This window comes from Natator depressus, chromosome 7, assembly GCF_965152275.1.
Source record: "Natator depressus isolate rNatDep1 chromosome 7, rNatDep2.hap1, whole genome shotgun sequence".
In the NCBI taxonomy this organism is placed as follows: Eukaryota; Metazoa; Chordata; order Testudines; family Cheloniidae; genus Natator; species Natator depressus.
In genome coordinates, this window is record NC_134240.1 from 56,563,807 (window position 1) to 56,579,271 (window position 15,465).

Sequence of the window (15,465 nt, forward strand, 5' to 3'; positions counted from 1 at the left end):
TTCTCCTTATTCTTTTTTAATTGCAGTAGCACCAAGGGACACCAACTGAAGATCTCAGAGTAACAGCCGTGTTAGTCTGTATTCACAAAAAGAAAAGGAGTACTTGTGGCACCTTAGAGACTAACCAATTTATTTGAGCATAAGCTTTCGTGAGCTATAGCTCACTTCATCGGATGCATACTGTGGAAAGTGTAGAAGATCTTTTTATACACACAAAGCAAGAAAAAATACCTCCTCCCACCCCACTCTCCTGCTGGTAATAGCTTATCTAAAGTGATCACTCTCCTTACAATGTGTATGATAATCAAGGTGGGCCATTTCCAGCACAAATCCAGGGTTTAACAAGAACGTCGGGGGGGGGCAGAGGTTAGGAAAAAACAAGGGGAAATAGGTTACCTTGCATAATGACTTAGCCACTCCCAGTCTCTATTCAAGCCTAAGTTAATTGTATCCAATTTGCAAATGAATTCCAATTCAACAGTTTCTTGCTGGAGTCTGGATTTGAAGTTTTTTTGTTGTAATATCGCAACTTTCATGTCTGTAATCGCGTGACCAGAGAGATTGAAGTGTTCTCCGACTGGTTTATGAATGTTATAATTCTTGACATCTGATTTGTGTCCATTTATTCTTTTACGTAGAGACTGTCCAGTTTGACCAATGTACATGGCAGAGGGGCACATGATGGCATATATCACATTGGTGGATGTGCAGGTGAACGAGCCTCTGATAGTGTGGCTGATGTTATTAGGCCCTGTGATGGTGTCCCCTGAATAGATATGTGGGCACAGTTGGCAACGGGCTTTGTTGCAAGGATAGGTTCCTGGGTTAGTGGTTCTGTTGTGTGGTATGTGGTTGTTGGTGAGTATTTGCTGCAGGTTGGGGGGCTGTCTGTAGGCAAGGACTGGCCTGTCTCCCAAGATTTGTGAGAGTGTTGGGTCATCCTTCAGGATAGGTTGTAGATCCTTAATAATGCGTTGGAGGGGTTTTAGTTGGGGGCTGAAGGTGACGGCTAGTGGCGTTCTGTTATTTTCTTTGTTAGGCCTGTCCTGTAGTAGGTGACTTCTGGGAACTCTTCTGGCTCTATCAATCTGTTTCTTCACTTCCGCAGGTGGGTACTGTAGTTGTAAGAATGCTTGATAGAGATCTTGTAGGTGTTTGTCTCTGTCTGAGGGGTTGAAGCAAATGCGGTTGTATCGCAGAGCTTAGTGGAGTTACCTCACACAAACAGCCGTGAGATTGGAATCTGGCCCTCTCTATATTGATTCCTATTACAAATATTCACATCTCATCTTCTAGGTGGCCTAACTAGCTCAATGTGCTCGGAAATGCTGCTAATATTTCATTCAAAACAGAAAAGGAAAGATTCAAGCTAAGATTCACTTTAAGGGATCAGAGCGGATTTCAACGGAATGCTCTAAATCAGTGGTCTCCAACCCTTTTATGCACAAGGTCACTTTTTGAATTTAAGTGCAACCCAAGATCTACCCAACTCCTTCCTTGAGGCCCTGCCCACTTCATCCCCCCATCTCTCCGCCGCTCGCTCTTCTCCACCCTCACTCACTTTCACTGGGCTGGGTCAGAGGGTTGGGGTGCAGGAGTGGGTACAGGCGGCAGGAGGGGATACAGGATGTTGGCTCCAGGAGAGGCTCAGGGCTGGGGTGCAGGCTCCCGCCAAGCGGCGCTTACCTTGGGCGGTTCCCGGTAAGCGGTGCAGAGGGACTAAGGCTTCCTGCTTGCCCCAGCCCCACGCCGCTCCTGGAAGTGGCGGGCACACCCCTGTGGCTCCTGGGGCCGAGAAACGTGGCTCTACATGCTGCCCTCCCCACAGGCACCACCCACGCAGCTCCCACTGGCCGCTGTTCCCCATTCCTGGCCAATGGGAGCTGTGGGGGCAGTGCTTGCAGGCAGGAGTAGCGCGTGGAGATGCCTTCTCTTCCCCATCCCCCAGGGCATGCTGGCCAGTTTTGGGAGCAGGGTGGGGTCAGGGCAGGCAGGGAGCCTGCCTTAGCCCTGCTGCACCACTGGACTTTTAGCGGCCGGAGATTGCAATCTACCAGTTGATGACCACTGCTCTAAATACTGTACAGAGAAAGCAGAGAGGGGCCTGGACAAAAGCCTCGCGCCCTAGTGGGCAAATGGCTACACAAACCCAAGCATTTCCACATGAGGCTCCTCCCACACCTCGTCCCTTGCTCTCCTTCTGCTGCTCTTGGCAGGGTTCCCTAGCCCAGTGCTCAGCACCCTCTGCTGGCTAGATACTGATCTGGGACTTTGGCCTCCTGAAAACAACCCACTCCTTTCCCTCCAGCTCAACATAGGAGAGCTGGGCATGGGAGGAGGACGCACAATAAGGTAGCAAGTTTATTATACTGCAGCACCCCTGAAATGGTGAATGGTTTTGAATCAAGACTTAAGGATAATGCCAAGCATAAGTAGCAGGCAGCCAGATCTGGGCCTCAAGAGAACAGTTAGAATTGTGAGCCACTGCAGGAGACATGCGCATTGTTTCTGTTCACATACATTTCAACATTTGTGGTGACCCAGTGCATATCTGATCAAATGCAATGTTTGCTATTTCAGTTACATGGCTGCTCTAATGCAGTACAGTGTCTGCAAACTCAGAGGGCTACACAAGGGTTAATAAAGGCAGCAAAGCATTTCATAATTTGAATAAATAGGTTTAACCTGCAGCGTTAGTTGGGTTACTATAAAATTTAAAAGCTGTATTTTAAAGAATCAAACATCTGAACAGACTTTTCATACAGGTTAAGCATTCTCTAAGAGTTCAGAGTTTAACATTTTTTCCAGATTGACAAGGAAATTGCTTATGTCACCCCCCAACATAACACACACACACACACACACACACACACACACAAATTTTTCACCATTTAGGACAAGACTGAGGCTTGACTCCATTCTCTCCCTTAGGGTTGGAGGTCAAAGAAGGGGACATACACCTGAAGCCATGCCCAGAGGGACTGTGCTGGAGGCAAGAACAGTGCTTCTGGGGGCACCAGCATAGTGGAGGCCTGAAAGACCACTGCTATTTTCTTTCATAAGGGGTTGCCCCAAGTGCTCCAATTTGTGCCATCGAAATGCCGCTGCCAGTACCAGAACAAGTGCACAGATCGTGCATGGATGATGCAAGGCATGCAAAGATCAATTACTCTAGGTTTAATGCAAAGATGATGTCCAGCTAAGGACACTTATACGCTCACTGTATGACCTTGTACTGGTGTCAGTATGGGCGGCTGATGTGGAGGGATAGTAGAGCCATGTCTCTTGTCTCAGCTGCCTCCATTGCCTTTGTGGAATCTCTATCCTCTCCCTGAGTCAGACTACACTAGCCCTTGCATACCAGGAATGCGAGGACCAAGTTTGTATCGTTTTCCTACGAAGGGATGCCTAGGCACCATCTAGCCCTTTGTGTAAACAGGCGGATGGTTTTACCTATTTTAATAACACCAAAAGTGAGCTACGGTTACACACTCATTAAGGGCCTGATCCTGCATGAATGATGTCAATGAGCCATTGAATCCAATGGCAGCAAGACAAGGCCTTTACTGCACACTATTATAGAGCTGTTTCAATATACATTAATAGATTCAAAGGCCAGAAGGGCCTGCTGTGATCTTCTAGTCTGGTCTCTAGTGTAACACAGGCCATAGGATTTCCTTGAATTAATTCTTGTTTGAACTTGAGCATATATTTTAGAAAAACTTCCAATCTTGATTTAAAAATTGTCAGTGATGAAGAATCCACCACAACCCCTGGTAAGTTTCAATCATTAATTACCTTCACTGTTAAAAATCAGCTCTTGGAAGTAGGCATGATCACAGCCATTTTACAGATGGGGAAACTGAGGCACAGAGAAGTTACAAGATTTACCCAAGATATCACAGCAAATCAGCAGCAGAACTAGGACTTAAATTAAGTCTCTTTGCTCCCAGTCCCCCACTCTAACCACTAGACCATCCCCAGTCCTTGCAAATGTGATGCAACATCCACTGCTTTCATGCTACTAAGGCAGCAATTCTGTAACCCAGTTACTCTTACACAACCAGCAGTCAATCCCACAACAAGCACGCACATGAGTAAGTTTACTCAGTAGGATCAGAGTTTTTAGAGAATCATACCGTGCATTGTTTGTGGCTCTAAAGGAGCAGTTATCACTTTCCATCGTATCCCTGCATAATATTTAGGCTTGACAAATTTGATTTTTTTAAAATAACTTTTACAAATACAGATGTTTATTTCTAAGCATTTTTTTCTATTTTTATTATTTAAATTTTCACAGTGGCGGGGAATTATGGGGGATGTCAGACAATGAGGGGCATCAGACAATTATTTAGTGACAGTAATCGTTGAGATTCAAAAACTTAAAGTTTTATAACTGTTAAAACACAAATAATCAACATCACATGTCAAAGGACACAAAACAAATATCCTTAAATCAAAGTTTGAGAAGTTCTCAGGCAGCAGCTCTCTTGCTTTGTCTATCTTATACATTTTGATGATCATCGATTGAAATATTTTTTATATTGGTTTGTGTGTGTGTGGTGAAATTGATGTTTACTGACATTTACTGATAAAAACGTAATCCTTCCAAGCCTAACAACATTCTTTATCTTTAGTGTTTTCATTTAAATCCACAAAACAAGACATCAAATACATCTGGGTGTATCAGCCAAGGCATGGACTAGAATGGAACTGCTTAGCAGCAATGCAGAATCAAGTTCTGATCCATTACACCAGTGGTCCCCAAACTTTTTACCTTACACTCCCCGTTACCCCTGTCTGTGCCCCTCCCCATCCCTCGACCCTCAGAGCCAGGGCCGGGAGCAGGGCCGCGGCTCTGGGAGGTGGGGACGCAGACAGGGGGTACAGCCGGGACCCCAGGCTGGCAGCCGGGGTCAGGAGTGGAGCAGGGTGGTACTCTCTCCCCACCCTCTGGGGGGGAGCTGGCCTGGGCTCCAGCCACCTCCCCCAACATTCCTCAGCCCCCCCTAGGGGGGCACACGCCACACATTGGGGACCTCTGCATTACACCATGAGTGACTGGTACTGTACAGAGGGACTTCAGGATTAATGATAATAATTTAGAAATCTACAGCCTATGAGGACAAGCTCTTAAATCAGCTGTATATTATTTGACTACCGCACATAGAAAAGCATATTAAAACATTAACAGTTTATGACTAATAAGTTTCCACTAGCCATAAATTAAATGTCACATGCATGAAATGACCTATAAGCATATGAAGGGCTGATTTACCACTCTGTTACGTCAGTAATTCTACTCACGTAGTTACACTGGTGTAAAACTGATAAATCTGGTCCTAAATGTATAGTGCTCTTTCATCCATAGATCTCAATGTCCTTTAAAAGGGAGGTCAGTATCATTATCCCCATTTTACAGATGGGGAAACTGAGGCACAGGGCAGGGTAATGATTTGTCCAAGGTCACCCAGCAGACCAATGGCAGAAGTGGGAACAGAACCTTGTCTCCTGCATCCCAGCCCTGTGCTCTAGCCACTAGGAAACAATGGCTCCCACGTACATGCCTAAGGCCTAATACAGTGCCCTTTGCAAGGCCAGACATTAAACTTGGAGTCAGGCCTATAGAATCAAGGCTATTAACGTGGAAAGCAACTTCTCATGCTCTCAAAATTGCCAAATAAGCTTTTCTTCTGACTTAAGTAAAATTCTATACGCTTCACAATTTTACAAAAGAAATTTTTTTTTTGTTATAGCAAATCTCTCTCATAAAAGTTGCAATCTTCCGCTTTCTGAATTGTCCATTTGCTAATGAGTAGTGCTCATAACACAGCTCTCTTTGTGAAAATGACAACAGGATTTAGGATCCCACTGATCCCTGTAGCCTTTAGGGACTGATATGGCATTACTAAGGCACCCTAAACTTCCAGTGAAGTCCAAGAGAGTTTGAGAACGTCAAAAGTTCAAGTTTAGATGCTGAAAATACCAAAACGTACAGAAAGCTCTATTCAACTGTTAAGATTGCTAAGGACAAATAATGTCCAATTCAAAACCACAAAAGCCATGCAACTATATATTACCATCTCATATATTCACACCCACCCACAATTCCTGGAACAAACACAGTCACCACGGAAACCCCAAGAAAACCTTTACTTTGCTTGGAATTCAAAGAAAACCAGGTCCAGGAACTGAGCACTGTGTAAGTCAAAAAAGAAAAACAATGTTTGGTTTCATTTCCATTAGGTATCTGTCTAGTGCAGGCATCAGCCATTAAATGGATTTAGGTTTAATAGTTAAATAATATAACAAACAATGAAACAAACTGAATACCTGAAATTACAAGTTTGTGGAAATGATAAGTGCTGTGGTATGAACTACCTATTTAGCAATCCTGACAGTACACAGCACCCATTGTTCTATCATTGGGAAAAATATCTGCTCCTGTGAATAGAAGAGCGCTGAAACCAAAATCCTGAATCCAAACACCCCTGAACTGCGGGGAATTTTGGACCCAGATCTCAACTTTGCAGCTGGCTCCTCTCTCTATTATGAGCAAACCAAAACATCAGACCAGATCACTCCTAAGCTTTGGGGACATTTACATCTGGAATTCAATTTTGCAACTTGGGTCCAGCTCTGCATGCACAAGCACAACTGGCAGCTTTTCCAAGTTACCCCATATCTGTTTGTCCCTCTATCTGGGCATGTCGACGCTCTGAGCTGGGGGTGTGATTCCCAGATCAAGGAGACAGACTCACGCTACCTCCAATTGAGCTAGCGCACTCGAATAGAGTGTAAACATGGCAGCCTGAGTGGAAGGACAGGCTAGCCACCCCAAGTACGTACACATTTGACACCCTATCTAGCCCTTCCTGCAGTTTGTGTCACAGTGACTACACTGTACTTTTAGTGCATTTGCTCTAATAGAGCTAGAGTGAGTATTAGCATCCTCGAGCTGGGAAATCACACTCCCAGCTCAAAACATAGGCATATCCTTAGGTGCTGGCAGATGTTCGTGCACCTCTGTACTGATTCAGCTTCCACTGAATTCCATGGCAAAACTCATTTCTGTATTCTGCAACAGGAGCAGTTTTGAGACTTAAGACTCAAGCACTTGTACAGTATGCATTGATTGCTCTGAATTCAGCAATATATAAAGACCTTCAAAATCAGCCTCTTGCTCACAAACACGTCTAGGGAGAACTTTGCCCCAATGTGAAGACTTTCATACTGCTTTACCACTATTATTAGAACTCTTAACACAGGGCTTAAATTGTGCAGAGGGTGTTGTGTAGGCCTTTGGCAATGGACTGAAATCTATCCACAAGTGGCAATTTAGCAGGCATCAAATTGCTTTTTCAGCAAAGATATTTTATTGAGCAAAATAAGCTCATGTGCCTGTGGTTTTAAATCTTTATTACTGATGTAAGCAGAGTCTGAATGAGCTCTAGACATGACATCTAGTGATGAGCTGTGGAAGAGGACTTACTTAAGAAGTTGATCTCGTTTGCATGGGCACATGCACCCTGCCTAGGTGCTCAGCATGATGGGATTGCTTGCCCAAATGATCACTTTTGGCTGGTGTTGGATCCCCTGTCTCCTTGTTATTGGGGCAGGAGTAATAAAGGATTGTTATCCTTGTTGATGGGAATCAAGGGCAGCAGAACTGTACTTGGCATTTCCCACTTGAGGGACTCACGCTCAACTAAACAGCACTTGCTAGGCAGGGGGCATGGGTTCCAATGCCCAGTGAGTTGAGAGAGGGTAGGGACAGGTACTTGTACCTGGTGGTGTGGGCCCTGCTTAGGGGTCTTAGGCACCATTTGACCCTTCCACTCCCCACTGTGTAATAAAAGAGCTAATTTAGGCTCAATTGAGAGTCTTGTTACACATCACAGAGCTGAAATCACTGATACTTAGGTCTGAGTATTAGACCTGCTTTGGGACAGTCTCTCTGATGCAAGAGACTGCCCAGTGTGCACCAGCAGTAAGTCTCCCCAGCTAACAGCTGAAATCACTGAGAGCTATGTTAAGTGATGGGGCCTGAAGCCATCTCGACAATCAGCTGCCAGTGGAGAGGACTGGAGCGGAGGCCCGCAGAGCAGTGCGGCGATCAGCCAGCAAGGCAGGTGGCGGAGAGGGCCAGAGCGGAGCCCCGCAGAGAAATGTGGCAATAGGGCAGCTGGCAGAGATACGCGGCAAGTGAGTGCCCGGGCAGAGGAGTGAGTGAGGTGCCTTCTTACCCCCTCCACCGAGGGTGGGAGGGGAACTCTGCAGATGCACCTCTGAACTCTGGGTCTGCACTGACCAAAGACAGCAACTGTGAGTGGGGTGCAGAGAAGGGACGGGCACATTAAAGGGACTTTTGGTTGCTGGACTTAAGAACCTGAGGGGAAAGGACACCGCCCAACTTACTTGGGGGTGGGTCTTTTGCTCATGGTTTATGTTTATGAACCCCGTTTGCGGTGTTTTCCCAAGTTAATGACTGGTTACTTCCCTCCTTTTATTAAAAGTTTTTGCTACACTCAGACTCTGTGCTTGCGAAAGGGGAAATATTGTCTCTTAGAGGTGACAACCAGCAGTAAGGGCAACCTATAACATGGATGTAGAGTACTGTGTAATAACTAATTTAAAAAAAAATTATATATGAAGGCCTCAATTGTGATTTCACTATTCCAAATTCCTGTTTTACTCCTGATGTACATAAAACTGTAGAGTATATTGTAATAGTGCTTATCCCAGTTTTTAAAAATTAATTGAAAACTACATCCCTCAAACGAAGTGCCAAACCTAATACTCCCAGGCCCACGATATGGGACTAAGAACATTTGGAAAAAGAAAACTGCCCACAGGTCATACAAGGGAACATGCAGACCATTAGACATGTGGGGCATGAATGTATGGATGGGTAAAGCAAAACAGCCAGGAAACAGTGTTTGCAACTACTGGGTCATATTCAATCCATTCATTATGTTTTACCAGGATGATGGGTAAACATCCTCCCCATAAAAAGATAAAAAGCATGGGAATGTGGCAGAGAGAGCCTGGAGCACTGGGTACAAGATCTGAGGCCTGAATCAGAGGCCATGAATTAAAGTTAGACCAAGTACCAAAGTAGATGTTTATAAGTTTATGAATTTGGTAGAGTTGTTGTTAGTGTATTAGGTATTAGATAGTTACGTAAATACAGTAGGTGTCAGAGTAACAGCCGTGTTAGTCTGTATTCGCAAAAAGATCAGGAGGACTTGTGGCACCTTAGAGACTAACCAATTTATTTGAGCATAAGCTTTCGTGAGCTACAGCTAAAATCTCAGAGTTACGAACACCAGAGTTATGAACTGACCAGCCAACCACACTCCTCATTTGGGACCGGCAGTATGCAATCAGGCAGCAGCAGAGAAAAAAAGCAAATACAGTACATTACTGTGTTAAACGTAAACTACTTCAGAAAAATAAGGGGAAAGTTTAATAAAAAAGATTTGACAAGGTAAGGAAACTTTTTCTGTGCTTGCTTCATTTAAATTAAGATGGTTAAAAGAAGCATTTTTCTTCTACATAGTAGCTTCAAAGCTCTATTAAGTCAATGTTTAGCTGAAAACTTTTGAAAGAACAACCATAACGTTCTCTTCAGATATATGAACAACCTCCATTCCCAAGGCGTTCGAAACGGAGGTTCTACTGTACATTTCAAGGTTAGTACAGATACACCCCAATCTAGTGCAAGATGGTTTGACAGACTGATTAATAGGGATGTTTTGTTCAACGTATCAGGAACAAAGGGAGGTAACAAAGAGATGTCATAAAATACATAAGGTGGTGTGTAGTTGTATATTTCAGTTGTTTGTATCAGCCTAGAAATGTCGGGATACTTCACCTTAAGCCTTTGTCCAGCCTAGGGGCAGTAGAAAGTCCTGCTGCTGACTGAGCTGAGTCCACTGTAACGAGCATACCTGTGTTAGCGTAACTGTAGACACTGATCCAGGGAGCAAGTACCATGCTTCCTTGACAACAAACTTGGCCAAGTGCCTTCACCACTGAAGCGTGCCTGTAGTCTTCCTTTATGAGTAACGTTGAGGTCTGCTAAACTATCTGCTGCACTGTCTACTAATAACATTTAAGCTCCAAGGACAGAAGCACTGTGTAGCCTTAACAGCACTATCGTGACAACAACATTCCAGCCTCCCACACTTTACCGCACTGGGTAGCACTATTGAGGTCTGCTGAACCAGCTATGGGCGCAGAGCTGGGACAGTACACAGAAAGAACACACGCATACAAGCCAACTGACAACACCCTGACACTGGGGAGCATGGGGGCACGTGTCATTCACCCAACCCTCGTGAGGGCTATGGAGCTTGCCGCCTCTGTGGGGCTACTTCTTCCTCTGGCCAGGGAGTGGGTGGGCAGGGCCACGGACTGAGCAGAGCCTTGACTCCAGTCCCACAGCCTCAGTTCATTGACCAGCAGAGCTGAGCCAGCATGGTGGGAGGGGACTGCAACCTGCTACTGGTAAAGCCTCTCAGTCATTGCTCCCGCCTTGGTCTGTTCCTCGGGTGGTGCAGTTACATTTCATCCCTTATTCAGGGCAGACTGCAAAGTGACAATCTAGTCCTTAGACTGTAAACTCTGTGGGGAAGGGATCATCTCTCCTGTGTCATCTGCAGAGGGCAGAGCATTCAAATATTAAATGGCCACCTACCCGAGCCTCCTGACTCAGCCACATCAGATATACCAAAGGTCTCCACTGAGACTGCCCCTGAGCAGTAGAACAGGAGGAAGAAAACATTGCAAGGAACTGCCCCCCAACTCCACTTGTGTAAGGGCCAATCACAGACATGGTCCTAGCACTGCTTGAATGGCAGGACTCCTCCATCCAACATATCACTACCACTGGTATCAGCTACTCCAATGGGGGAAGGACTGGAGCCTGTCCATCCCAGAAGAAATTCTGGCTGAGTCAGCACGGCCCCTCTGCACTCCCCTAATGCCGTCTGTGGCTTTACCCGCAATCCAGCCCTTTGAGCTGAGATCCCAGATTCTGAAAAGGCTAAAAAGAAATGACTTTCAGAAGTATTTCATGCATGAGTTTTTTAAACACTATTCCATTATTAGGAACTGTGACAGGCGTAACCCTGTAGTCAGCCCTTGCACGCTATTGTGGTAACCTTTGTATGAGGAATGCTTTGTGAGGTATCATTTGAAAACTCATAATTTGCAGGGCATTAGTGTTCTAGTAAAATATGTGTAGCAACATTGTATGTAAACTTATAAGATTCCACTGTATGGTGTCACTAAAACACATTCCAAGTCTGTGGAGTGGCCAAACCAGTTCCTCTTAGACAAAGGGCAAGCTGACACCTCAGCCAGGTGCAAACAAGGTCAATGGGCCACTACCTGCTAAGTGGCTATTCATTGGCAGGAAAAGAGGCCTGGGCAGAAAATCTACATTTTAGCAAAGAAACAGCAGGGGTTCCTGTCCACACAGTCTGCCCGGCACCATGCTCCCAGCTGGAGATGCTTCTCAAATGGAGGACTGGACTATAAAAAGAAGGGGGCAGACACCCCAATGGCCCCCCACCTCCTCCTCCTCTCTCTCTGTCCATTTCACTGCACCAGAAGGAACAAAGGAAGCAGCATTACACAAAAGAAGGGGTTCTGGCCTAAGAAGTGCAGCCAATAAGATTGTTGAGAACATGTGGTGAGAAAAACATGGCTTTGAATTTAACGTAGTTTGTTAAATCAGGTTTCAGAGTAGCAGCCGTGTTAGTCTGTATCCGCAAAAAGAACAGGAGTACTTGTGGCACCTTAGAGACTAACAAATTTATTTGAGCATAAGCTTTCGTAGCCCACGAAAGCTTATGCTCAAATAAATTTGTTAGTCTCTAAGGTGCCACAAGTACTCCTGTTCTTTTTGTTAAATCAGGCACTAGTTGTGTTTTATCTCTATTTTTCTTGTAACCATTTCTAACTTTTATACCGCATTACTTGTATTCACTTAAAATCTCTCTCTTTGTAGTTAATAAACTTGTTTTATTGTTTCATCTAATCCAGAATGTTTGAACTGAAGTGTTTGGGAAACTTCAGTTGAGGCAATAAAATTTGTGCATATCATTTCTATTAATAAAATGATGGACTTTATATGAGCTTGTATTGTCCAGGAGAGAGCTGGGTAGTACAAGATGTACATTTCTGGAGAAAATCTGGGACTGGGAGTATGCGGGAGTCACCTTGTAGTATAATTCAGGCTGGTAAATCTTGGGTGTAACTGGCAGGCTGCAAGTGCAAACAGCAACAGCTGGGAGTGACTTACATGCTGGAGGCTGTTTGTGAGCAGTCCAGGAGTGGAGGCAATAGCAGCAAAGCAGTGTAAAGGGCACCCCAGGTTAAGGGCAGGGATGACCCAGCTGCTCACTAGTCTAGACTGTACCCTGGGTATGTCATAGGAACAGACTATCCACAATTCTAATTTTTAGACAGAGTGCCTTCCTCCATTATAATAAATGCACTTTCTATTGATTACTACAGAATTGTATATCCTACATGTTTGAACAAAGAAAACCACACAAATTCAAAATTTACCAAAGACTATAATCCATTGCATACCGTACCTTTGAGATGTTACTGGAACGGCTCATGGAATGTCCCAAAGCCTTCTCATTCTGAAAGAGAACAGAAAAGGATCATTAGAGTGACAGAGAGCTGTTGGATGGAGGTGTTAAACCAGATATTAACAGTAAAATAAACAGATTAAATACCAGAGCAGAAGATATTTATTGGATTTTGCTCCTATTGGAGTCAATTTGAGTTATGCCACCAACTCCTGTGGGAGTATGATTGGGCCCTTTCATCTCTATAATGGCTATATTACCACACAGAACTCAACTAGACAAGACTTGCATGAATTGGGGAATATTAAGATAGTGCCCTCATGTTCTGAGACATTGCAAAGTCATTTTTCTATACTGCAGTTATTTTGGAAAGGAACCCCACCCCCCTTATCCGCTGAGGAATTATAACCATGACAGGAGAAATCCTACAGTCCTTACTTAGGAAAAGGCTCCCAGTTATGTCACAAAACACTGCTGAATAAATCACGTCCATGTCATTTCATAATACAAAATACCAAGAACTGCCTTTTCTCCAGGAACACGGAGAATTACCACACTGGAAACACTATATGTATGCAGTGTTGTTGTAGCCATGCCAGTCCCAGGATATTAGAGAGATGAGGGGGATGAGGTAATATTTTTTATTGGAGCAACTTCCGTTGCTGAGAGAGACAAGCTTTTGAGCTACACAGAGCTGGAAACACCATGACAGCTGGAGTTACAGAAGATCTGCTGATTCCCTTCAGTCATGTAACTGAAATTAATCAGGTGCTGTATTTGTTTCCACAAGTATCCATACAGTTGTATCCACTAGGGAATACATTATGCAGCTTCTTTACCTCCCTCATCTGCCAATTTGACCATTAGGTATTTATATTGTGCTCATCACCACAGTATCTGCGCACCTCTGGGTTCCACGCATCCATTCCACTTTCTAAATGTTATGTGATTTAGTCGTGAGTGTGATCGGGCATGTCCGTTTCAATGCCGAGAAACTGCAACAGCTGCTTATCTGGCAAGGAAGTTGCTTGCTTGTTCTGGATGGAATCCAACAGGGAAATTTTTCTTTTAGAAAAATAATAGACATGAAGCCAATCCACAAAGTTAAGATGCAAATCAGGATCCAACTTCCTCAAGCTTTGGGGGTGGTCAGATCTGGTGTTTTGGTTTGAGACTATCCCTCAAATATATGGCACATTTATCAGCCGTTTCCACAACCACTGGTCCGGTGCGAAAGTTGCCAAAAGCGTGCCCTTCCGTTTGACACCTTAGGGACCAAACTGTTTCACTTTCCCTATGTGGCTTTTCACTCCCAAAGAGACACATTTATATTCTACAAAAGGGACTTTGACAGGAAACAGGACACCAGACAGCACTGCTGCTGGCCATTCAGGTGGCTGGGACATTAAATACTGTACCCAAGAGAAAAGGTAAACCTAAATATAGAAATACATAAATCAGGTCAATTTCAGCTACTCATAGATCAGCTGAGACATGAAATCTACATGCATGTTATGGAGGGTGCCAGTTGTGATTGGCTACAATTAAGATGACAATTAATGACTAATTCCACATCAAGCCAGTGTAAGGTCAGGTTAGTCCCTCAGCAGGTGTGGATTACAGGCCTGCATTAACCCCACACTTTAACACCATCATGCTCCAGGAGGCTTGTTCCATGAGTACAAGCCTAGTGCTGGTCAAAAGCTCGGTGCTGGGAGATGGGAAGGAGGAGCAGACAACAAGATTTCATCAGCAAGGGCTGAGCTGCTTTTAAATACCAGCAGCTGTTTCTTCCCTCCTTCCATCCAGCTGGGACAACGTGCCAGGGAGACAGCAAATGACTCCTCTTCCATGCTCTCCATAGTCAATGAGACATGCCTGTTTGGCAGGGGAGGAGTTGAGTGAAGCACTGAGCAGGAAGAGGCAACTGCTTGGTTACCATAGCGCTTGCATATACAGAGCACAGAATTCAGCTCCCCAAGATCTGCATGTTACTCCATGTAGCAGTTAGAACACCAGGAAGGAGGAGCTATTTCTTTTGCATGGCAATAAACATTCTTACAATGAAGTGCCAATCAGTGAGCCACTGAGATCTTGCAGAAGGCAACTGATGGTCAAATTTAAAATCAGCAGGGGCCAAATTCAGCCCTGGAATAACTGGGCCTAAATCATCATTGACTTCAATGGGAGTTGCATGTGCTGGTTGAATTTGGCTTTAGAGTTGGAGAAGTATTTTTATTACATGCAAATTTAGTATTCCTGGAAACTCTGGAACAGGAAGAGGAATGAGAGAGGACAGACACCGGGGGCATTTGAGAAGTTAACCTTGGATTGTGCTACTGCAAGAAAGCACTGCATTATGTGTCTGGGTATCAAATCTCATCACCACATCAAAAGGAAACGTGACTACAGCAACAGAGAAAGTTCGCTGACACTAGAGATGGCAGAGGAAGGAAGAATGAGGCTGCAAGGTTGGGGGGCACGCTCACAAGCTCTGCTGAAGAGAGAATGGCACAGGCCTGTGAGCATGGGGAGAGCTACATAATCTGTGGGGTTACACTTACTTCCCTCTTTAGTGATGGGGATGGAGGTGAAGTAAAGGAAGATCATGTGGGTTAGGGAAAGAGATTGAGAGGGAGCGTCTGCCTGGGGCACACCATCTATAACTCCACGCAACTGACAGCCTAAAAACTAGGGCTGGGATTTCAAATGCCTTAGAGACAAAACGAAATGATCAAAGCTCCTTCATGCTAACTCTGTGCTCCCCAACCCTCCCCCAAACACCACTCTTTACCTTCAGCAGGTTCCAAGTTAGGAATCATTACTGAATACACAGGCATGTCTGTGTTAAAAA

General features: G+C 44.7%; 1 protein-coding gene across 2 annotated transcripts in view; it reads right to left on the minus strand.

The window, feature by feature from the left end:
- Positions 1–15,465, minus strand: part of MARCHF8 (membrane associated ring-CH-type finger 8) — a 169,260-nt gene that overhangs the window by 20,808 nt on the left and 132,987 nt on the right. For both annotated transcript variants that reach the window (XM_074958554.1, XM_074958555.1), the window contains exon 3: positions 12,612–12,662. In XM_074958554.1, the coding sequence (XP_074814655.1) occupies positions 12,612–12,662 (51 nt within the window). The remainder of the gene's footprint in view (positions 1–12,611; positions 12,663–15,465) is intronic.